The sequence below is a fragment of the Penicillium maclennaniae genome, assembly GCF_028827695.1.
Source record: "Penicillium maclennaniae strain IBT 15551 chromosome Unknown utg000007l:1.0-4884863.0:1.0-4888362.0, whole genome shotgun sequence".
NCBI lineage: Eukaryota > Fungi > Ascomycota > Eurotiomycetes > Eurotiales > Aspergillaceae > Penicillium > Penicillium maclennaniae.
The window spans coordinates 2,138,355-2,159,639 of record NW_026623219.1 but is presented as its reverse complement, the minus strand read 5'-3'; the positions used below and the strand labels follow the sequence as shown (position 1 = coordinate 2,159,639).

General features: G+C 52.6%; 10 protein-coding genes across 10 annotated transcripts; 6 read left to right on the top strand and 4 right to left on the bottom strand.

Annotated features, from left to right (window-relative positions):
- Positions 1-521: 521 nt before the first annotated feature.
- On the bottom strand, positions 522-3,149 carry N7477_008034 (Ssl1-domain-containing protein; the record flags this gene model as incomplete). The annotated part of the gene is made up of 5 exons (XM_056969697.1): positions 522-1,124; positions 1,600-2,227; positions 2,299-2,634; positions 2,697-3,079; positions 3,126-3,149. The coding sequence occupies 5 exons, from the start codon at positions 3,147-3,149 to the stop codon at positions 522-524; spliced, it is 1,974 nt and encodes a 657-aa protein (XP_056819729.1).
- Positions 3,130-6,709, top strand: N7477_008033 (M1 family metallopeptidase; the record flags this gene model as incomplete). The annotated part of the gene is made up of 11 exons (XM_056969696.1): positions 3,130-3,383; positions 3,499-3,668; positions 3,736-4,160; positions 4,220-4,441; positions 4,504-4,804; positions 4,861-4,886; positions 4,943-5,153; positions 5,213-5,283; positions 5,341-5,783; positions 5,847-6,059; positions 6,115-6,709. 11 exons carry the CDS (start codon positions 3,130-3,132, stop codon positions 6,707-6,709), a joined length of 2,931 nt encoding a protein of 976 aa, XP_056819728.1.
- A 699-nt stretch (positions 6,710-7,408) lies between these two features.
- Positions 7,409-8,219, top strand: N7477_008032 (Rab family GTPase YPT1; the record flags this gene model as incomplete). The annotated part of the gene is made up of 4 exons (XM_056969695.1): positions 7,409-7,531; positions 7,596-7,643; positions 7,703-7,930; positions 8,025-8,219. Coding segments are annotated over 4 exons (594 nt in total), but the record flags the coding sequence as incomplete, so codon positions are not given.
- Positions 8,220-9,135: 916 nt separating this feature from the next.
- On the top strand, positions 9,136-10,204 carry pmp47 (putative peroxisomal membrane protein Pmp47; the record flags this gene model as incomplete). Its single annotated transcript, XM_056969694.1, has 3 exons — positions 9,136-9,242; positions 9,300-10,030; positions 10,089-10,204. The coding sequence occupies 3 exons, from the start codon at positions 9,136-9,138 to the stop codon at positions 10,202-10,204; spliced, it is 954 nt and encodes a 317-aa protein (XP_056819726.1).
- An 804-nt stretch (positions 10,205-11,008) lies between these two features.
- On the top strand, positions 11,009-11,990 carry N7477_008030 (WW domain-containing protein; the record flags this gene model as incomplete). The annotated part of the gene is made up of 2 exons (XM_056969693.1): positions 11,009-11,097; positions 11,159-11,990. The coding sequence occupies 2 exons, from the start codon at positions 11,009-11,011 to the stop codon at positions 11,988-11,990; spliced, it is 921 nt and encodes a 306-aa protein (XP_056819725.1).
- A 478-nt stretch (positions 11,991-12,468) lies between these two features.
- Positions 12,469-13,307, bottom strand: N7477_008029 (uncharacterized protein; the record flags this gene model as incomplete). Its single annotated transcript, XM_056969692.1, has 3 exons — positions 12,469-12,671; positions 12,720-12,812; positions 12,872-13,307. The coding sequence occupies 3 exons, from the start codon at positions 13,305-13,307 to the stop codon at positions 12,469-12,471; spliced, it is 732 nt and encodes a 243-aa protein (XP_056819724.1).
- Positions 13,308-13,976: 669 nt separating this feature from the next.
- N7477_008028 (uncharacterized protein) lies at positions 13,977-15,363 on the top strand (the record flags this gene model as incomplete). The annotated part of the gene is made up of 2 exons (XM_056969691.1): positions 13,977-14,486; positions 14,545-15,363. 2 exons carry the CDS (start codon positions 13,977-13,979, stop codon positions 15,361-15,363), a joined length of 1,329 nt encoding a protein of 442 aa, XP_056819723.1.
- A 42-nt stretch (positions 15,364-15,405) lies between these two features.
- Positions 15,406-16,156, top strand: N7477_008027 (basic helix-loop-helix domain-containing protein; the record flags this gene model as incomplete). The annotated part of the gene is made up of 2 exons (XM_056969690.1): positions 15,406-15,583; positions 15,657-16,156. The coding sequence occupies 2 exons, from the start codon at positions 15,406-15,408 to the stop codon at positions 16,154-16,156; spliced, it is 678 nt and encodes a 225-aa protein (XP_056819722.1).
- A 1,175-nt stretch (positions 16,157-17,331) lies between these two features.
- N7477_008026 (pyridoxal 5'-phosphate synthase subunit PdxS) lies at positions 17,332-18,391 on the bottom strand (the record flags this gene model as incomplete). The annotated part of the gene is made up of 3 exons (XM_056969689.1): positions 17,332-17,961; positions 18,041-18,223; positions 18,290-18,391. The coding sequence occupies 3 exons, from the start codon at positions 18,389-18,391 to the stop codon at positions 17,332-17,334; spliced, it is 915 nt and encodes a 304-aa protein (XP_056819721.1).
- Positions 18,392-19,054: 663 nt separating this feature from the next.
- Positions 19,055-20,774, bottom strand: N7477_008025 (translocon subunit SEC61; the record flags this gene model as incomplete). The annotated part of the gene is made up of 5 exons (XM_056969688.1): positions 19,055-19,136; positions 19,192-20,267; positions 20,334-20,501; positions 20,562-20,662; positions 20,765-20,774. The coding sequence occupies 5 exons, from the start codon at positions 20,772-20,774 to the stop codon at positions 19,055-19,057; spliced, it is 1,437 nt and encodes a 478-aa protein (XP_056819720.1).
- Between the last annotated feature and the right edge of the window lie 511 nt (positions 20,775-21,285).

The window sequence follows — 21,285 nt, the reverse complement described above, 5'->3', positions numbered from 1 at the left end:
TCCACCTTTCGGTGGCGGACCTCTGTCAGCCCACCAACAGCCAGCTTTTCATTATCGGTGCGGAATCAATCTCACAGGCACTTCCTGCCTGCCGATCTATCTACTTGGCTTGCTATTCTCTCCCGATCGGATAAGCCGGGCTTTTTGCGTCTTTCACTGACGAACTTGGTCCGAAGAATGCACGGAGAAGTCGCTCCAGTTGCGATGGTGGCTTATATTTGACTTAAGTACGAAGCTATGATTAAGCGACAATTATTCTGGACATTGGCTCTCAAAATGGCCTGTATGCCATGCTTCTTTACGATATCTACCCCTGGTCTTGTTCTCGCACCTGTTTGCTCTGTCCTTCGATTGTCGCTATGCCTTGTTATAATACTATCCAGTCCTCGGCATTGTCCGTGACCACACTATGTCAATTACAGCGAATAAACATTTTTATTGAGCCACACCGGGCATGATCTTGTTTCCTAATTGTCAGCTCTTGTCTCTCATTGTGTTCAGTCCTCTTTATCAGACAGTTTTTAGAAAGCCTCTTTCGGAGTTTCGCTCAAGGAGGGCTCTGTAACTTCTCCCTCCCATGGTTTCCGTCGCTGAGGCTTCTCGCTCGCAGTGTCATGTCCGCTCAACACCGTGTCCGGAATCTGTTCAATTCCCGGAATTGGCTGCCCTGTCGTAATGAGCTCCACGATATGTGCGAATGAAGACGGGTAAGCAGGTTCCGGAGGCGTCTCAATCTCGGCGTCGGGTACATTCGCTTCCAATGATGATTCTGTTTCGCCTGGCCGCAGCGAAGAGTCTGGTGTAGCTATCTGCACGTCCGTTGACCGCGTATGTAACCAGGTTCTGTAGGCAGCGAAGTCAATGGGGGGGTTGAGGTTCTCTTTTCTATGCGATGAAATCAGTAAAAGAAGAGGAATATCAAAGTAACATGGGGCATAGTACCGCGAGAAGAAGAAGCACTTGGCCTGAATCACGAGATCGTCATCTCGATCCATCTCCTCCTGAGTGGCGGGGGTGCCCGGATGGCCGAGAATGATAGCGAGGCCATTTGAGAACTCGGGATCCGCTTGGAACGGATAAGAATACAGCTTCTCGAAGGAATCTGGGGTCTGAGAGGAGGAGGGCTGCATCATTGTTGGATTGTGTTCGAGAGGAGGAACCCGATGTGGAGGAAAACGTGGGGCATAGCTCGGTAACCGAGGCTCAATGCTAAGTGCTGAGAGCTCCACTGTCTACTTGGTTTGGAATACTCCTTTACATACATTAGACCCGAGAAAACCTCGATTTCTAGAATATGGAGTACTTGAAATCATCAAAATAATCTATTTACATCAACGCCCAGGGCCCTTAGGCTCTTCTTAATCCCATTTTGAAATCCCGACGCCAACCGATACACTCATGAAAGCAAGAGAGAAACACCCCCGATCTTCGTACCTAGACGGTCGTATCCATTCCATCAGGTATGTCTGACTCGTTGTGGGATGCTCCGAGACTACTACTCTGGCAACCAGGACAGTTATGGACAACCTCGTGCGCGAATAAATCGCAGTCAATGCAAAAGTGGTTATGGCAGGTCATACATTCATAACGACTGCTTACACTCATTCCCTTGGCGTGAGTCTCAGTGGCTTGCCATTGATCTTCGGGAGGCACCACCGGGAAAGGAAGCCCGCAGGCAAAACAAGCGGAGCTTCGGGAGGCTTGGCGCCACAAGACCTCAGCCCAGTTCATCAGAGGAAAGAGGTGGTGATACGAGCGTGCAAGATGTGTCGAAAGAATAAGTGTGAGCCCACAGGAGGGGCACTCCGCAGGCAAGCTACATACTTTGCTGCCGCATCGCGAGCACAGATACCCGCCTCGTGACGGTTTCGAGTGACATGCGCAGAGTGATGGACGGGCCTCCACGGTCCGCGAGGGAAAGCCCATCATCAACAATGAGCTTGCCGATTGTTTCTGCGAATATGAAGGCGGGGGTGTTGTCACGTCCATCATTAATTCCCGAAAATGTTGCTCATTAAGCGCAACTCCATATGCGGTTTCATCGCCACCATTCGTTCTGATGCACAGTTCACGACAGATAGCCACCTGGGCGGCGAGTCCGACAATCCGGACTCGCACTTGATCGCTGATCAAAGTATTGATTGTCTGATGTATGTCTCCAGGATCGGAAGAGAGGAGGGAGCCGAAAATGACCAGCACCTCTCTAGTACCATGGCTAGGAGTATGGCTGTGTTCGCGCATTAGTATCACATTGCAAGGCAAACACAACCGGAACAATTGCGTAGGACAAATACGCACAAGAGGGCACCTCGAGCCATCTCGAGACCATTCTGTAGGCTGGGCAGACCTTTCGGGTCCTGAGGTTTGAGTGACTGAATGGCCGTAAGGTGTTCGGTTGGATTGCCGCTCATATCGCTTACTCGGAGAGCCAGACCATCTCGTAGCCCGAGGACTCCGAGTTGGGAGATGGGATTCTGCTCAAAAAATTCTCGCACGAATTCCTGCGCGTATCGGAGTGTCAAGAGGTATCGCGTGGGCCGCAAGTCTTTCTCGGACATAGACTGTGAAAGGTCGAGAATCAGGATGACATGTCGTATAATGCCGCGCTGTAGAGGAGTCGTATCTTTCAACAACCTGCGTCGCGATGTGGTCAGTAGTGATACGGCACGAATTCGGTAGCTTGATAGTGACCTTACCTCTTTCGCTTCCCGGCTTCTAGGAGCCCTTCGACCGTGGAGCTAATTGTTCCATCCGCGCCCTCCACAAGAGTCTCCCAGGTTCTTGAGAGCTCCCACTCTGCGCCGCCGCGCTGCTTTCGCTTCCCGGAGCGAGTACGATCATTTCGGGCGACCGGAAAATTGTCCTCATCCTCGGTCACATCCCCCACGTATTCCTCATCCGAGTCAGCCATCGTGTAGGAAAGGTGGGCAAGATGGACAAGTCTAGGCCGAATGGGAAGGAAGTGCGGATTCGCCGCGCTGGGTTGCTCGGCAAGAGGGTCCAAGCTCCGTCGGAGCTCCGTTGTTGAACTACCCCTTCGTCGGTTCACAACCGCCTCAAAGGACGAGCTCTCCAGGACCTACCGAGAAAGTCAAACCCGTCGATAGCCGTGGTGTCACATAAACCCCAATGTGGGGGCGAAGATCCATTGCGGCGACAAGACGCGCAGTAACAGTCCAGGCCAGTCACCCCGTCACTCTCCGCCCCTCCCCCTCCTTGGGTCCCTCCTTCTCTTCATTTTCTCCCCCTTCACCATTTCGACCACGACTGCGTCCGCGGGTTCTTGTGCCAGCGCCTTTACAACTTGCTTTCGCTCCAGTTCGACACTGCTCCGCCGAGGTTCGTATGATGGCGTCTTCCGACAGAGATACTCTGCCAGACGTGTAAGTGTAATGCTTCTCTGGAACTACTCTTCTTCTACGGTGGGAGGATTTCCTTTTCTTCCGAAATATTATCCCGCCCTTCTTCAGACATATGACTGACATTTTAAACCAACAGGGCCAAACCCATCAACTATCATGTTTCCCTCTTCGATCTACAGCTCGGTGGCTCCTGGGAATACAATGGTGTGGTGAAGATCAAGCTCAAGCTCAACCGTCCCACCAAGGAACTAGTTTTGAACTCGAAAGAGATCAATGTGAAGACTGCCGAAGTACTGGGCAAAGATGGTTTGTTGTCTAACTATCATGGGTAAATTCGAGACCAAGTACTAACGGTTCTGCTTTACGCCTTTAGGTAATCGACTCTTTGTGACCAACGAAATCTCCTACGACAAAGAGTCGGAGCGCATTTCTTTACAGTTCCCTCATGAAGTCTTGCCTGAAGACATCGTGCTTTCAGTCAATTTCACGGGAACCATGAACAATGTCATGGCGGGGTTTTATCGGTCCAAGTATAAGCCCGTCGGGGAGCCGACTGCCGACACACCGAAGGAAGGCGACTTCCACTACATGCTGAGCACTCAATTCGAGTCTTGCGACGCACGCAGGGCCTTCCCCTGCTTCGATGAGCCTAATCTGAAAGCTACCTTCGATTTCGAGATCGAGGTCCCCAAGGGCCAGACGGCCCTCAGCAACATGCCTGTCAAATCAGAAAGGGCTGGAAGCCACGCTGGGCTGAAAATTGTGACCTTTGAAAAGACACCTGTCATGAGCACCTACGTTAGTATGGACCCAGCTAATTTGTGCGTGCCTCACTAACAAGTTTTGCCACTGTGCAGCTTCTGGCCTGGGCTGTGGGTGACTTTGGATATGTTGAAGCCATGACCAAGCGCAAGTATCAAGGAAAGAGCATTCCAGTTCGCGTCTACACTACACGGGGTCTGGAAGACCAGGCTCGCTTCGCGCTGGAGTGTGCCCATCGGACGGTTGATTACTTCTCCGAGATCTTTGAGATCGAATACCCGCTTCCCAAGGCAGACCTGTTAGCCGTGCATGAATTTGTAAGAGACAAAGCCATTCTGAACGTGCAATTGTTGGTTAATGCTGATTTTCCCTTTCTAAGGCCATGGGAGCCATGGAGAATTGGGGCTTGGTCACTTACCGGACGACGGCTGTTCTCTTTGACGAAGGAAAGTCAGACAATCGCTATAAAAATCGTATTGCCTACGTGGTGGCTCACGGTAAGATTGATTCTGAGTTGTGTTTCAAGCTTCTGGCATTTCCATCTGACGCATCTCGTATACAAGAACTCGCTCATCAGTGGTTTGGTAACCTCGTCACCATGGACTGGTGGAATGAGCTTTGGCTTAATGAAGGCTTTGCAACCTGGGTCGGTTGGCTGGCTGTCGATCATTTCCATCCCGGTGAGTCGTCTCTCTTGGTACGCAACGATGTTGCAGCTTCTAATGAATCCACATAGACTGGAATGTCTGGTCTCAGTTTGTCGTACGCAACTCTCGAGGTAAAGGAACTTTCCAAGATCACCGTTGACGTTGTCACAGGCTGAAGGTGTGCAACAAGCATTTCATCTCGACTCGCTGCGTGCCTCTCACCCAATCGAAGTACCGGTTCGAAACGCTCTCGAGGTGGACCAGATCTTCGACCACATTAGCTATCTAAAAGGAAGCTCGGTCATCCGCATGCTAAGTGTCCATCTTGGGCAGGAGACATTCCTTCGAGGAGTTGCTGACTACCTCAAATCTCATGCATACGGTCAGAAAATCTATCCAAACTGAAATGATCAAAATTGGCTAACAATTACTTTCGTTTAGGCAACGCGACTACCAATGCCCTATGGTCCGCCTTGAGTAAAGCATCTGGCCAGGATGTGCACGGCTTCATGGTATGCCCAGAAAGTATCGGTCTCCATTGGATTCCAGTCTGACATATGTATTCTCAGGACCCGTGGATCCGCAAGATTGGGTTCCCCGTTGTCACCGTAGCAGAGGAGCCTGGTCAGATCAGCGTTCGCCAGAACCGATTCCTGTCCACGGGAGACGCAAAGTCCGAAGAAGACGAGACGACTTGGTGGATTCCTCTCGGTATCAAGTCAGGCCAGACGCTGGCTACTGTGGATACTCGCGCTCTTACGAAGAAAACTGACACTGTGGGCGGTATTGGCGAGGATACCTTCTACAAGATCAACAAGGATCTATCGGGATTTTATCGCACAAACTACCCACCTGCGCGTTTGGCCAAGCTGGGTCAATCCCTTGATCTTCTGAGCACCGAGGACAAGATCGGTCTGCTGGGAGACGCAGCTGCACTTGCGGTCTCTGGCGAGGGCACCACACCTGCCTTGTTGGCTCTCTTGGAGGGCTTCAAGGGCGAGCAGAATTATCTGTGAGTGTTTATTTCCTGGCCACTCTCACTATTCAGCCCATCGACTCTAACATGTGTTCTCAGCGTTTGGTCCCAGTTATCTTCATCGCTTGCTAGTCTCCGCTCTGTTTTCTCCCAGAATGAGCAAGCTGGTGAGGGGCTGAAGAATTTCACTCGGAACCTGGTGGCCCCGGCTGCAGAGCAGATTGGCTGGGAGTTTCAACTGAATGAAGACTATCTTACTGTTCAACTTCGCAAGCTTCTAATCGCAATGGCAGGAAATGCCGGCCACGAGAGGTGCGTTCTAGATTGTCTGATAACCTAACTGCTTGGCACCGCTAAAAAGTATTAGCATTGTCACGGAAGCCAAGCGCCGCTTCGATCTCTGGGCTTCTGGCCAAGACAAGAGCGCCGTGCACACCAACCTTCGCTCAGCGATCTTTAGCCTGAATGTGTCAGAGGGCGGCCGGAAGGAGTATGACGCTGTCAAGGAGGAGTATCTCCGTACAGATTCCGTGGATGGTAAGGAAATCTGCCTGGCTGCGATGGGTCGCACCAAGGAGCCAGCTTTGGTGCAGGATTACTTGGATTTTGTCTTCTCGGACAAGGTGGCCATCCAGGATGCCCACAGCGGTGCAGTGTCCCTGGCTGCCAATGCGAAGATGCGACACCTTCTGTGGGAATACATCAAGACGAATTGGGCCTCGGTGGAAGAGCATCTGTCATCCAACAACGTGGTCTTCGAACGGTTCCTTCGAATGGGGCTTTCCAAATTTGCCGACCACAAGATTGGCGAGGATATCGCAAGTTTCTTCAAGGGCAAGAATACGGGAGCCTATGCCCGCGCCCTAGTCATCGTGTCCGATAACATACGGACCAATGCATCCTACAAAGAGCGCGACCAGGCCCTAGTCCTGGAATGGTTGCAGGCTCACGGCTATGCGTGAGCGACTCACAGCATGATCTGCCAGAACCCAAAATACAGAAAGGCACAAGAATGACGAGGATCATCAAATTGGGGTAGGACGAGACTGATGACTAGGTCCGTAGGTATAGTTGATCAGCTGCCGCGGTCGAATGAGACATTCATGGGATGGAAAAAAAAAAGGAAAAATGATTGATCATGCTTGAATTTCATCTGGGCGATTATTCATTATCAACATCAGAATGTAACAAAAATGTAATGAAATCAAACATACCCAAGAACCAGAAATAACACATAGGCCAAGGCGGTGGCAGACGTGAAACAAAGCTGCGCATCAGGTGCGTCTGGCCTCCTGCACCTCCTATCATTTCAGGCGTTCATCATCCAGTCCCCTCCACCAACAACTCCGTCTTCGCTCCATCGCCGCCTTCTCTTCGCTATATTCTCATTTGCTCAGTTTACCATTCCTCCCTGATCCCGTTTTACCTTTCGCTCTTCCATCATGAATCCCGAGTAGTAAGTCTACCTCGCCAAACACTCTGCTCTCGTTGTCTCCTCCCGTCTACATCTTCGCTCTGGGGCTCTCAAAGTGGTTTCAGAGCTTGTTTCTTCCGAGAGAAATCGACTAACACGGCCATCATATCCAGAGTATTCTTGACACCGCCGGTTGACTCTCGTGGACACCTCGTGTCGCCGATCCGCCTGACCTAACCGAGATAGATATGATTACCTCTTCAAGCTCCTCCTCATCGGAGACTCCGGTGTTGGAAAGTCTTGCTTGTTGCTCCGGTTCGCCGATGACACCTACACGGAAAGCTACATCTCTACCATCGGTGTTGACTTCGTACGTTCGAAGGCATATTCGTGGGGCTACGAGCCAGAATGTTATGCTGACGCACATGCCACAGAAAATCCGCACTATCGAACTCGATGGCAAGACCGTGAAACTCCAAATTGTATGTTTGCTCGAAGTGTTGTGAAGAGGACGGGAAAGTGGCTAATGCACTGATCACAGTGGGACACTGCTGGCCAGGAACGATTCCGTACCATCACATCCTCCTACTACCGCGGTGCCCACGGCATTTGTGTTGTGTACGATGTCACCGACATGGACTCTTTCAACAATGTCAAGCAGTGGCTTCAAGAAATTGACCGATACGCCACTGAGGGTGTCAACAAGTTGCTCGTTGGTAACAAGAGTGATATGGAGGATAAGAAGGTGGTCGAGTACACCGTGGCCAAGGTAAGCACCAAGTACCTCGGGCAGTCCCACTTGCCCTCTCCGACGGATTTTGTATCTATGGAGACGTCAAAAGTCGGTCATTAACACTTGGTAGGAGTTCGCCGACAGCCTGGGGATTCCCTTCCTCGAGACCTCTGCCAAGAACGCGTCCAATGTCGAGCAGGCTTTCTTGACAATGGCACGACAGATCAAGGAGCGCATGGGAACGGCTACCGTCAACAACAAGCCCACCGTGCAGGTTGGCCAGGGCCAGGGCGTCCAGTCCGGATCCGCGGGCGGCTGCTGCTAGACGACCTCGACTCAGAACGATGCTTCCATTTGGCGCTATGTTACATTATGAGGGTTCTCTAGGCACGACATCTCATCGTCCCTGCTTACCATACCCTTTAGTCGGCAGAGCCCCAACGGCCGAGAATTCGACGGGGCTTCTTCCCATTCGGTTCACGACCACCGCCGGGAGTCCGTTTTCTTCTCTCTTCCTGTGCTTTAGACGGCCGTGTGTTCTGTCGTTTCCCCACTTTGCTTCGTAATTATCGCCGGTGTTTTCTGCTTTTTTGTTTCTCTTATCGTGGCCGCATTTTTCTTGGGCCCTTCAGTCTCTCCGGAGGGGGGTTTTTTTTCTCTCTTGTAGGTTGGATTCATCTCTTAAATGAATTAATGGCGAGAAATTGTGAATTCTCTCCTTGTTGAGTAGAGTGACTTTCCGAATCATTCGATTGCTATATACAAGTAGGGGGAGATGTATTGCTATTGAGGCAGTGAACACTAGGTGGAACATATGTAGTAGGGAGCACAAAAGTCACCCCCCCCTGTAAAGCAAGGTCTGGGTTAGATCCACGAACCTGAATCACATGCAAGACTGATCTTTGACCAAAACACCAAATCGGAGCATGAGTCTCTCCGGTAAGGAAAATCCCCACTCAGTGCTGAACTATCGTCTCGTGGCAGTCGGAATCGTTGAAGAGCGGGAGCCGAGGCACGAAGCATCTCGGCAAAACGTCATGAACCTCGTCTTCCCCCGGCCCCATGTCCCATGCTCCATGCTCCACGCCCCATGTCCCGTTTTCCCAAGTCGAACCATTACTTGCGCCCGGTCTCCTGAACCCTTTTTTTTTTTATTCTCTTCCTTTTCTTTCTTCAAGTCTCTTCTTTTGAGTCTTACTCGGTCTTTTGATCTTTCAACTCCCGCAAACTTGTTCGCCATTATGTCTCAACGTGAGCAGAAGCCAGCCTCCGCGGCCATTCAACAGAGCGACAACATCGCGCACGCGCTGGCGGGTGCCGGCGGTGGAATCCTGTCGATGGTTCTGACGTACACCTTTCCTGTCTTCTTTCCCCGTAGCCAACAATGCTAAGGTCCATTGCACAGGTACCCTCTGATTACTCTGTCAACCAGAGCCCAAGTCGAGTCTAAGCGGGCCCACTCCACCACCCTAGATGCAGTCCGTCGGATTGTCCAGCGAGAAGGCATCTCCGGACTCTACTCGGGCTTGGAATCAGCCCTTTTCGGCATCAGTGTCACCAACTTTGTGTATTACTACTGGTATGAGTGGACTCGGTCGACTTTCGAGAAGGCGGCCATCAAGGCAGGACGGGCCTCCAAGAAGCTCACCACGGTCGAGTCCATGATCGCAGGTGCGATTGCTGGTAGTGCGACGGTGCTGATCACCAACCCCATCTGGGTCATCAACACCCGTATGACAGCTCGCCGATCCGAGTCTGAAGAACAGGCTCTACCTGGGGCTCCCAAGAAGGCTAAAGCATCAACTATCAACACACTGATGGACCTGCTCCGACTAGAAGGGCCCAAGGCTCTGTTTGCTGGTGTTCTCCCGGCGCTGATTCTGGTGATCAACCCGATCCTTCAATATACCATCTTCGAGCAGTTGAAGAACGTCGTGGAGCGCCGCCGCCGAATGACACCTAAGGATGCGTTCTACTTGGGTGCCCTCGGCAAAATTATGGCCACCAGCATCACATACCCTTACATTACCATCAAGAGCCGGATGCACGTGGCTAGCAAAGACGGCCCCAAGGAGAGCCTAAATGGCAGTTTCAAGAGAATAATCCAGGAAGAGGGATGGACAGGGCTGTATAAGGGTAAGTGCCTCTCGGAGATGTACCAGGATGACAGAGGACCCGGACTTACTCCATTCAGGAATTGGGCCCAAGGTGACCCAGAGCGCTATTACTGCCGCATGCCTCTTCGCCTTTAAAGACGTACTGTATGACATGATGGTCGCTATGCGCAAGAAGAACGCCCTTCGCAAGTAAAGGTACCCACATTAATTGCTCAGGACCAACTCCGTTGTGTATGAGCTCTGGTTCTGCAAATGTATACCGTTCCAGCGAGCAGCGACCACAGAAGGCTTCAGCTCCTCACTTCTGGCTGATCGTCCCAAAGGCGATCATCGCATGAATGTTTCGATCTTTGGCATGTTCTAAATCATACCAGGCTAATTGGGAATTTGGTTGGAAATTGTATACATACCGTTCTTTTTCTTCTTTCAACCTTTGAGAATCCTTTGACGTTAACTTGAATTCACTTTACGTGATCTCAACTCCACCTCCCGAGCTGCAGAAGTGGCTTCTATACAGGAGCAACAACTGGTGGGAAATGGTAAAATACACTAAGCTACATTTACTAATACAATATTTGCTTCCTGAATAAAAACTCTCCTCAGTAAGAGTTTTCTTAAGCCTGAATACCTGGATGGCTCCAGCCTCTAAACCAGAGAAAATTTGAAAGGACGAACATCATGTAGCTTTCTAGCTTGGATGAAGTTCGAACTAAGCGGGAACGCTGCCTGAGTATCGGGCCAAGCCAGATGAGACCGCAGTGAGAGACTCCGATGATGTCACTGCCTTTCTGCGCCACTGTGGCGCAGTGTCCAATGATATTGGCCGAATGCGCCGGTGGGGTTGCATAGGGTGTATATATACCGATATAAGAACCAGGAGCACGGAGGACCAACCGGACTGGTTTTGTCTCTTCCCTTCTTCCCCTCTTCGCTCTCACATTATTTACACCCCTCATTGATCAAGTCCCACCCTCAGCTGTTCTATTACGCGATATTCATGTCGTCCTTCAACCCGCCGCCTGGCCCTCCCCCACCATCGGTTCCGGAGGGCTGGAAGGCACAATATGACGAGAGATATCAGACATGGTAAGCTCCCATCTTACCCCCTCTGTACCCTACCAACATGTGCTTACGGCCAAAAACCCAGGTTCTATATCAATATTGCAACCGGAAAATCACAGTGGGACCCGCCGCAGGCTCCTCCACCGAGTGCTGACGATTCTCCCCCGAGCGAGCCTCCGCCGTCATACAACCAGACTGGCCCTGCCGGCCCAGGGGTGACAGGTGCAATAGGAGATAAAAAGCAGCCCATGGCGTCCAACAATCCATACAATCCGGCAAATGGCTCTCAGAGTCGTGACAGCCCAAGTATGATTGACGAAGACGCACGGCTTGCAGCCAAGCTTCAGGCCGAGGAAGATGCGCGCGGGGGAAGCGGGGATAGCAGGGGTCCGACGGCGGGTACCGCGGCAGACTACTACAGTAATCCGTCCCAGCCACCGTTAGCAGGCGCCGGATATTCCCCCGGGCCCTCTTCCCAGAGTCCCATGCCGGAGCAAAAACGAAGCAAGGGCGGTTTTCTGAGCAAACTGATGGGCAAAAGCTCCGGAAGCAGCTCACGACCGTCGCAGCCGCAGTATGCCTCATACCCTCAGCAGCAGCCCGGTGGATATTACGGTGGCTACTCTCAGCAATCAGCTCCACGCCCTGGATACGGTTACCCCCAGCAAGGATACGGAGGCTATCCGCCCCAGGCAGGCTACTATCCGCAGCAGCCCCTTCCCAGAAAATCCGGAGGTATGGGAACTGCAGGTGCAGCCGCTCTAGGTGTGGGTGGAGGATTGCTCGGTGGGATGCTCCTCGCCGATGCGGTGGAAGATATGGGCGATCATCAAGATTACGATAACGGCGGTTATGACGGTGGAGGTGGTGGCTGGGATGATGGCGGTGGTGGTGATTTTGGCGGAGGAGATTTCTAAAGGTGCCCCTTTCAATGCTATGATTTTCTCTTTGCTCGCTCAGGTTATCGGGTTGAGCTTATGGCTTTTCTTTCATGGGAAGGGTTCTCGGTGGGAGGGGGGGGGGGGGGCTGGGGGGCTTTCAATCACTACCGAATGGTCCACGATTGTCTACGAGATGACTCTTCCATATTCGTCTAGTTACATAGGGCATTATTACTTGCAAGGCTTATCGGATAGAGTATTACCAGATTATTAGGATTATAACTAGAAATGACCGAGCTGCATACACAACTTCCCTTGACCAAGGCTTGCGACCTTTCATCTGGAAGAAATTGTAGATGGAGTCTACGATATATGTATCGATCAACGAATTGAACGAATACGATTCCATGACCGGGATAATAAACCTGGAAGAGTTCACTATCTGATTCGGACTAAGATCTCGTGCAGCACGATTCAAACTGGTCTCTGTTCTTTATCCTGGGAATCTGAACGACTAGCCTCGCCGCCGAGCAGCGCCCGTGTCCCGACCCGTCGCATCTCCACGGGCCACGTCGGCATCGGCGGCAGGACCAGATGAGGTGCCAGCCATCCACCCGGCCAGATCGAAACCACCGCCGGCCATTGCGTTGCTTGTAGCGCCTGTAATCGGAGATGAGCGAGAGTGCTGCTCAAACTCGGCGCGCATCTCAGGGTCCACTGCCATTCTGTTAGTGACAGACGGTACAGGAAGTTAAGGGAACGCACTGTTTTCCATCAGTTTGGGCATACCCAATGTGAAACCCAGAGCGACGATTGCAAGTAAGATCATCGGATTCTTGACAAGACTCATTGGTGAAACTGTAGAAGTGAGCGTAATCCACCAAAGCAAGCCTTTCGGCCTTTAACAACAGACTCACACTTGGCGCGTTCCTCATAGAATCCTCTGCGACCGACCACCTTGGCTTCGATCACGACATCACTCTGTGCCTTTCCCGCGACATCAACCACATACTTTTCTGCGCCGCGATTATCCCATGGGTTGCCTCGGAAAGTCTCCCAAACCCCCAGGACGGTTCCATCGGCGGCCACGTCAACACGGTAAGGAGCAAACACCCATTCGCCGGAGCGAATATCAAGAAGGTATGAAGCCGGGCCGGATGAGGGGATATCGGGGAATATCAATGTTGACGAACGAGTCAGGAAAGCCGTTAGAACGCGATCCGTGGTGGTCAGGGTGGCCTGAGTGGTTGCGGGGAGAGAATGGGGGTGGGGGAGTAGGGTAGACGGAGGAATAGTGACAGTCAATGAAGCAGCCGCTATATGGCACAGCCACGTAGCCAGGAAGAAACGCATTTCTGGAGGGGGAGGGGAGAGGTTAAGGTTGTGAAGGTCCAGATGGTTAGCTTCCACGAATGGCCGTGGCCGACAGACGTTTTAGAGGAAGGGACACGAAAGCTCGGACCAAGGTGCATTATAGCGGGCCAACGTTCGATCTCTGGTTTCGAGGAGCCAAGGTGCCAAAAAGTGGGCAAATGTGGACAGAAAAAAAAAAGTGGGCATTGTCAATTTCGGGGCCGTCTCTTCTATTTAGCCGAATTACCAGTCTTTTTTGTTTCATGTCACATCTAAGGGTGGAAGTGCGACACTGAAAGTGTGGCAAAGGAAAGGCCGGTTCGCATTACAGGCGCATCTAGCGCCAAAGGGAAAAAAAAAAGGGAAGCGAAGTTTAGCCACCGGGTGCTTCGCCCGGTAAGATTCCATACAAACCGTCTCCGCCCGAAGGAAACGGGATCTCTCCACTCGACTTCCTGGGTCTAGTTCTCAAGGCTTCTCTGGGTTTGGTCTTCCCCTCCTCTTCTTTCCATCCCTCCCCCCCCCCCGGAAATCCCTCTTTCTCTTCGATGCCGCGTCAAGGCGTTTAAAGTCGGATCTCAGCTCAGACCCCCCCCGCTTCTAATCACCCCCTCTCCCCCAGTCTGATTGGCTTCTCTGTGAGATAGTCAAGACAGAAAAACTTCCGATATGGAGCACCAACCGGCCATGACCTGGCCGGAGCAGATTCATGAGAATACGCTCATCACGGCGCCCGGCGAAGATGAATTCTCCAACTTCCTCGAATTCAACATGCACTTTTCCGACCTCGAGGGGCACGGACCAGCGCATTCCCAGATGCAGGAGCAGCAACATGCGATGGTACCTCCCACCACTACAGCACCCGAGTCGACCATCTCATCCGACCATCGATCGCAATCCCACCAGTACGCGACTCCAATTGAGGGTCTCGCCATGGACTTTGGCCATGGCTCTGTCCAGTCGCACGGCATGTCCTACTCTACCCCCAGCATGACCCCCGGGTTCGGTGCCCAGGATTCGTCGCAGCAGCCCGCAAACCACCATTATATGCATGGCCAGCCCATGATTCCCCCTACACCCAATAGTATGGAATTGCACGGGAACGCCGCCCGCTATCCCCAGCGAGTTGACGAGAATGCAGAGATGTACGATCGATACTCGCGCATCAATGAGGAACAGGTATGTGGGAATATTCCTACTCCATTTTCTGTGAAGTCTACTCACATATTATTTCAAGGCGCTCTACACTCCACTTGTATCTCCGGCGATGACACCACTAGAGAGTCAATTTCGAGTTCCTGAATATACTGTCCCCGGAGAATACTTCACTCCTCTGACCTCTCCTGCGCTGGAAGCCCAGAACGCCAGTAGCTCCAACAATGGATATCCATTCCAAGCGAGACAGATGTCAGATGTGGGCTTCGTAGCCACCCACGCCGAGATGAACCATCTGCCGGGCACGTCGGCTCCCCCGTCTCCCAGCATCATTCGCAAGACGAATCGCCGCCGAACCTCAACAGCCTCTCGACTTCCGGGTCGCAGCAAGGTCAAACAGTCGCCTTCCCTTCGAGCACAGACTCAGCGCAATAGGGGGAAGCCGATGCCTCATAGCACGGATGAGTTCTATAATAGTCTGACCCACGAGCTGAGCAAGCCTCAAAACCACGACGTTCGCTCCCTTCAAGTCAGCAGCAATGAAGGCTCTGGTCAGGACTCGGTCTCCCCCGAACCCTTATCCGAACCGCTGATGCCACCACCCGCACTTCCGCCGCCGCGTCAGTCTCCTGCCATCACCCCCGTGGCCCAGTCGCCTGGCACGGCTGCCACCCCGGCGACTTTGATGCGCATTCAGCGCTCGCAGCATGCTCGAGACCCTCTCGATCAATTCACGGGTCAAGCGCAACTGGAGATACACGACGAGATTATGGAGGACATCGCCCTTCCCGAGGCAGCAGCGCCTCCCTTACAACCGCGCCCGAGGGTCAACCGCATTGAAACTAGTCTCCGTACCAGCACGGCCAGTCCGGTCATTTCTGCACATGGGACACCATCCTGAGGGCCTCGATCAGCCGCAGAAAGAACTCCCGCGTCCATCGTGATGAGCCCGTGTACGGTTGCTATGTCATCCCCTAGCGGGTTGGCCCCGAAGCGATCAGATCCGTCCAGATCTTCGATTTCCAGTCGGAAACGGCCTAGTGTGAGCTCCACGCAGGCTAGCCCTCAATTGCGACCAAAAATCAGCCCGAGCATCCAGCCGCTGATGCGAAGTGGTGAGGGTGAGTGCTCGTGTCCCTCTTTCGTTGGAGATCCGTCATCGTGAGACATGCAATGCTAACAAAGAATCCACAGCAATGTCGCAAGATGCGCTTTACTTGGCTTCCAAGTCCAATTACCAACATATCCTCGATGGAACCTTGCCCTCGGGCGTCTCATATCCCGAGGCACTGGCCGAGAACCTGAGTTCCAAGCGCACCAACCATAAACTTGCCGAACAGGGACGCAGGAATCGAATCAACAGCGCTCTCAAGGAAATCGAGGCCCTGATACCGTCAGAATTTGTCCACGCGAGACAGGCCAAGGAGGCTGCCTTGACTGGAGTTAAGCCCGCTGACAAGGAGAAAGAGAAGGCTTCCAACCAAGCCATCAGCAAAGCGAGTGCGGTAGAGATGGCCATCGACTACATCAAAGCCCTTAAGAAAAGCCTGGATGACACCACCCAGAAATTGGCTGCAACCGAGGCGAAGCTCGCTGGCGCTACTCTCGACGACAAATCTGCAGATGCTTCTGCAGCTGTGACAGGGAAGGAAGTCAACGGCACCGGTCATGACTCGACCAACGAGACGTCATGACCAAATTGTATACCAGCAACGTGATCGCCTCGAGGGCCCAGGCTTTTGGTCAGCGGTTTTCACGGACGTGTAATGATCTAGCTTGTCTTGTTTTTGGTTGGGTTTGGGGGGGGGGGAGGGGGGGGGGAGTATCTGATAGCGACGGCGCTTTTTTTTTTGCTTTTCGGGAAGGCTCATTTCGTTACATATATCGACTCCCGTCGTGAGGCTTCGCACTCTCTGTATCCAGGTATAGACTTTTGACATAATGAGTCACTTTAGGGCATTTTGTCCTGGCTTCGTGCACTTGCCATAATCAAAATTTTGCCCATGTCACTTGTTGTCTGTCTTCCCGATCGAATAACGACGTGGTTATTGCAGCTCCAAAGATTTCTTCAAGCTTCCACGATTGGAGAGGATACCCCAATTCTCGGCCGAGTCATGCATATTACTGTCCATCCGAGCTCAAGCTAAATAGGTGCTGGGTTTTGCCGGGCCTTTTCCGTACTTTCAAACACAGTGGAAGGACTTCATGGTATAGGTCTGTGAAGGACCAGGACGAGGCCGACGAACACCTTTCTCATCGTACGCTGTTCATTATGATAAGTGATCACACCTTGGAACACTCATAGCGTCGATCATGTGGACAATACACATGTATTTTACTGGTAACAGTACATACGGATACCAGATCCGTTAATCCGCGGGTAGAATCGGTAACTCGGGGACGCAGGGGATCGAGATGGATAGGTAAAACCCCCGATGGGCCAGTGGCGTAGCGAAAAGGAGTTTATTACCAGATCGTTCGAGTGTTCGATGATCGGTGGCTCAGTGCGTCGATCCTATCATATAAATAGATCTCTATGATCCCTGGACATGTCGTGCAGGACGTATCGGTGCAGAATACGGTGGGTCTCATCGGCCGATGCGTACGCTCGATGACCGAGGTGACGGATATGGTGGGCTTCAAATATCTTAGAATCCTCGGCTTTGGGAGGGCGAATTTGCCGGTCAAGTATGGCTTTCAGCAAAAGTGGAAGGCCGTCTTCAGAGTAGTGATTTGTCAAGGTTTTTTCTAATGCTCTTGTCTAGAATTTTTTGTATCTGGAAGTAAGACAAACAGGTCATGGCTCATGTACAAGATGTTCTCGGTCCGAACCGGGATTTGACACATAAATGACGGGAATAGAGGGTATTTACCAACCTCGTCCAGCCAGCTTGTCGGTCTCGGGCATCTTCTGCACATTAATACCGACCATGGCCTCACCCAGTCCTTCGCTGACCTGCGCAAGGACCTTGGGATCCTTGAAGTGAGTCACAGCCTGCACAATGGCACGGGCACGCTTCTTAGCATCACCAGACTTGAAGATCCCGGAACCGACAAAGACACCGTCGCAGCCCAGCTGCATCATCAGGGCCGCATCGGCGGGGGTAGCGACACCTCCGGCCGCGAAGTTGACCACGGGCAGACGACCCTTCTCAGCGACCTCGCGAACCAGCTCGTAAGGAGCCTCAATCTCACGGGCGAAGGCGCGCAGCTCAGGCTCGGAGTCCTCGCGGGATTGAAGGATACCACGGGCACGAGCAATCTGGGCACTGACAGTGCGCATGTGCTTCACGGCCTCGACGACGTCGCCGGTACCGGCCTCGCCCTTGGTGCGGATCATAGCAGCGCCCTCGGAGATCCGACGCAGGGCCTCACCGAGGTTGCGGCAGCCGCAGACGAAGGGAACCTTGAAGGTGGACTTGGTGACGTGATACACATCGTCGGCCGGGGTCAGAACTTCAGACTCATCAATGTAATCGACACCGATGGCTTCAAGGATCTGCGGCGCGGGGCATGTTAGCTTCCGTGCCCCTCACGAAGATGGCTTGCCGGACAGCGGGGCCGTTCCAAACACGTACCTGACATTCAACAAAGTGTCCAATGCGAGCCTTGGCCATGACGGGAATAGTCACAGCCTCCATAATCTCCTTGATCATGCTGGGGTCGGACATACGGGCGACGCCACCCTCGACACGGATATCAGCGGGGACACGCTCGAGGGCCATGACGGCGGCAGCACCTGCTTCCTCAGCAATGCGGGCCTGAAGACAAGAACGAACAAGTTAGTGAGAGACAATGCAACCAGCCAGGGTTGCTCCAAAGTATACCTGCTCAGCATTGACAACGTCCATGATCACGCCACCCTTCAACATCTGGGCCAGACCGGCCTTGACAGTGAAGTCATTGGAAGTTCCGTTTGGGGCAGCCATGGTAAGGGTTGAAAGTACAGACAGGATCGGAGCGCGACGAGAGGGAAGAAGAGAACAGAACAGAGGAAGAGAGAAAACGAGAAAGTGAAAGGAACACAAGGTTAAAAGAGAAATCGAGACCGAGTTGAGTGAGTCAACACGAATTGAACCCTGGGAATGCCTTTCCCCGCCAAGGTAGTTGCCTTAGCTAATGAAGTATTGCCCCTCCCTGATTTAAGCTCGCCGCCTGCGAAATCGGGGCTTGCGTTACCCGAGGATACCGGGGATCCTAGTCGTGCCACCCGACTGAACTGTATAGGACGGTATGGGACTGTATGTAACTGTATGGGAATACACTGCAATGCCAATGCCATCACCGGAATCAAGTTGGGGACGCCTGAGTCTACGAATTACTCATCGCTCCAAGATCTCACGGCAATCAACTCATTTGGGACTTTTTCCTTTTTAGAATATGGTTACAGGCCCGGGAGCACTTTCGACGGGCGAATGACTCCAGTGCTCCAACTCACAGCACCCTAGAGCCTTCCGACTCACCAATGCGTTCTCCCCAAAATAGTATAAAGAAAAGCGGATGATTTAGAAACACAGAAATGGACAGAAATAAAGAGGACAGCGGAAGTCCCCCATCATACTGCTCATAAGAGAAACTGCAGCATTGGTCGTTTAGCTGCCGGGGACGAGGCCCTTGAGGCCGGCGCCAATGTCACCCTCGCGGGCGGCAATTTCGAAGTAGCCGTAGATGATACTGGAAACATGTTAGCATGCAAATCAAAAAGACAGAGGAGTCGGGGGTAACCTACGTCACTGCCAGGAGGATACCAGTGCCGCTGCCAAGGGCACCAAGAAGGTCGGAGGCGACGGAGAGACCACCAATGCAGGCACCACCGAAGGCGGCAGCGGTGGGGATAACACGCTTCAGCTCTTTGTACATGCTCTGCTCACGATGACCAGACATAACAAGACCCTGGTCCTTGAGCTGCTTGGCAACATCGCGAGGAGCAGAGCCGGAAACCTCAATCCAGGTCTTGGAGAAGAGAGCGCAGGCAACGAGCATGAAGGCGATGTAGACAGCGGTGTGGATGGGGTCAAGGAGAGCCTCCTTGAAGTTCAGAGGAGGGGACATATAGTAGGCGATACCCGACGAGGCGAAAAGCTGGGCAGAGCCCTCACGAGGCTCCCAGACTCCGAGGAGCTTCACAAGCAGGTTGTCCGAGAAGCGAGAATACAGCATCTGGCTGATCAAGAAGACATTGGAGGACAGAGCGGACTGCAGCATGATGGGCATGTTAGAGGTGTAGAAGAGACGGACGGGGTAAGAACCACGCATGCCACGCTGACGAGCGGACTTGACAGGGATCTCAACACGGAAACCCTGCAGGTAGATCACGGCAGCGAAGACCAAAAGAGTGGCCAACAGGTTCATGACGTTGGGCAGGTTCTGGCGGTAGAAAGCCTCGTACAGGGCACGCTGCTTGTCGGGCCAGGTCAGAAGCAGGTGGAACAGGGCGATGATGGCACCCTCGAACTCAGGGCCACGACCGGTGTTGATGGTGGTAGGGGAGAAGGCCTTCCACACGATGGACTCGCAAATGTTGGTCGCAATGAAGAGGGAGATACCGCTGCCAAGACCATAGCCCTTCTGCAAAAGTTCGTCCAGCAGAATGACAACCAGACCGGCCACAACCAGCTGGACGATCAGGAGAACACAGATACCAGCACCAAGGTCGCTGGGCTGGCCATAGAGACCAGTCAGGACATAAACACAGGCCTGGCCAAAGGAGAGGATAATGGCGAAGAGCTTCTGAGCAGTCTGGTACAGCTCGCGGTCGGTCTTGAGGTCAAGGTTGACATCGATGAGGTGGGTACCAGCAAGGAGCTACGGGAGACTCGACTGTCAGCTTTATCGCGTCGCAAAACGTCCAGTTGAGTCGCCAAAACATACCTGGAAGACCATGCCTGAGGAGATAATGGGGGTAATACCCAACTCCATCAGGGTACCGCGGTTACTGGCTAGCATCATACGCAGCCAGTACAGGGGGTCAGAGGTGTCGGAGGACACGATACCATACAGAGGCATCTGACTCATGACTAAGAAGATGAGGAGAGTCAACTGTAGTGATCATCAATTAGATTTCATGTCGAGTATTTGAGGGAATTGAAGGCCACATACACCGGTCCACATCAACTTCTGGTTGAAGGGCACCTTAGTCTCAGGAGCTGCCACCTCCGGGAGGAGGGGCGTAAACGGCTTGATCAAGTCAAGGAAGCGAACTGCAATTCTCTGTTATGTTAGTGTACATGAGGCAATTGAGACCGAATCGGAGGGAATTGTATCGATCGCGTGCTGGAGGGCGCTGGGGGGTGGAGACTCACGGCCGCTCATGGTGACTGATTTCCCTCCAATCCGTCAAGAAGAAAAAAGAGGAAGCTGGAAATGAAGACCAGCAGAAGGAGTGGAAAGTGATCTAAGATCGGGCGGGGGGGGGGAGAAAGAGAAAAGAAAAGGAGAAGGGGAGGGAGGTCGGAGCAGATTGGGGAGGAAGAGAAAGAGGGAAGAGGCTCGCTGGCCACTTTTCGCTTCCGCGCTACTTTAAGGCCACTTGGTCTTCGCCGCGAACGCTTCATCACCACTCGCCATGACTCAAAACCCCTCACGGTCTGAGAATGGGATAGATTGCTCTGTTCCATTGAGATTGTAATTTTTTTTTTTTAATAATTTATCTAGGTTGATTCTATAGCACCGTGTAATGTGTGTGTATGTATGTTGTGTACCCCGGTGCTGAAGACCCCAGAGCTTATCCCCACACTAAGAGGCCCAGGGTCTGCGAGAAGCCTCGCGACAGCAACCGAGATCATTGAAAAGTTCCATGTTATTGGACCAAGTGCTCCTTGGT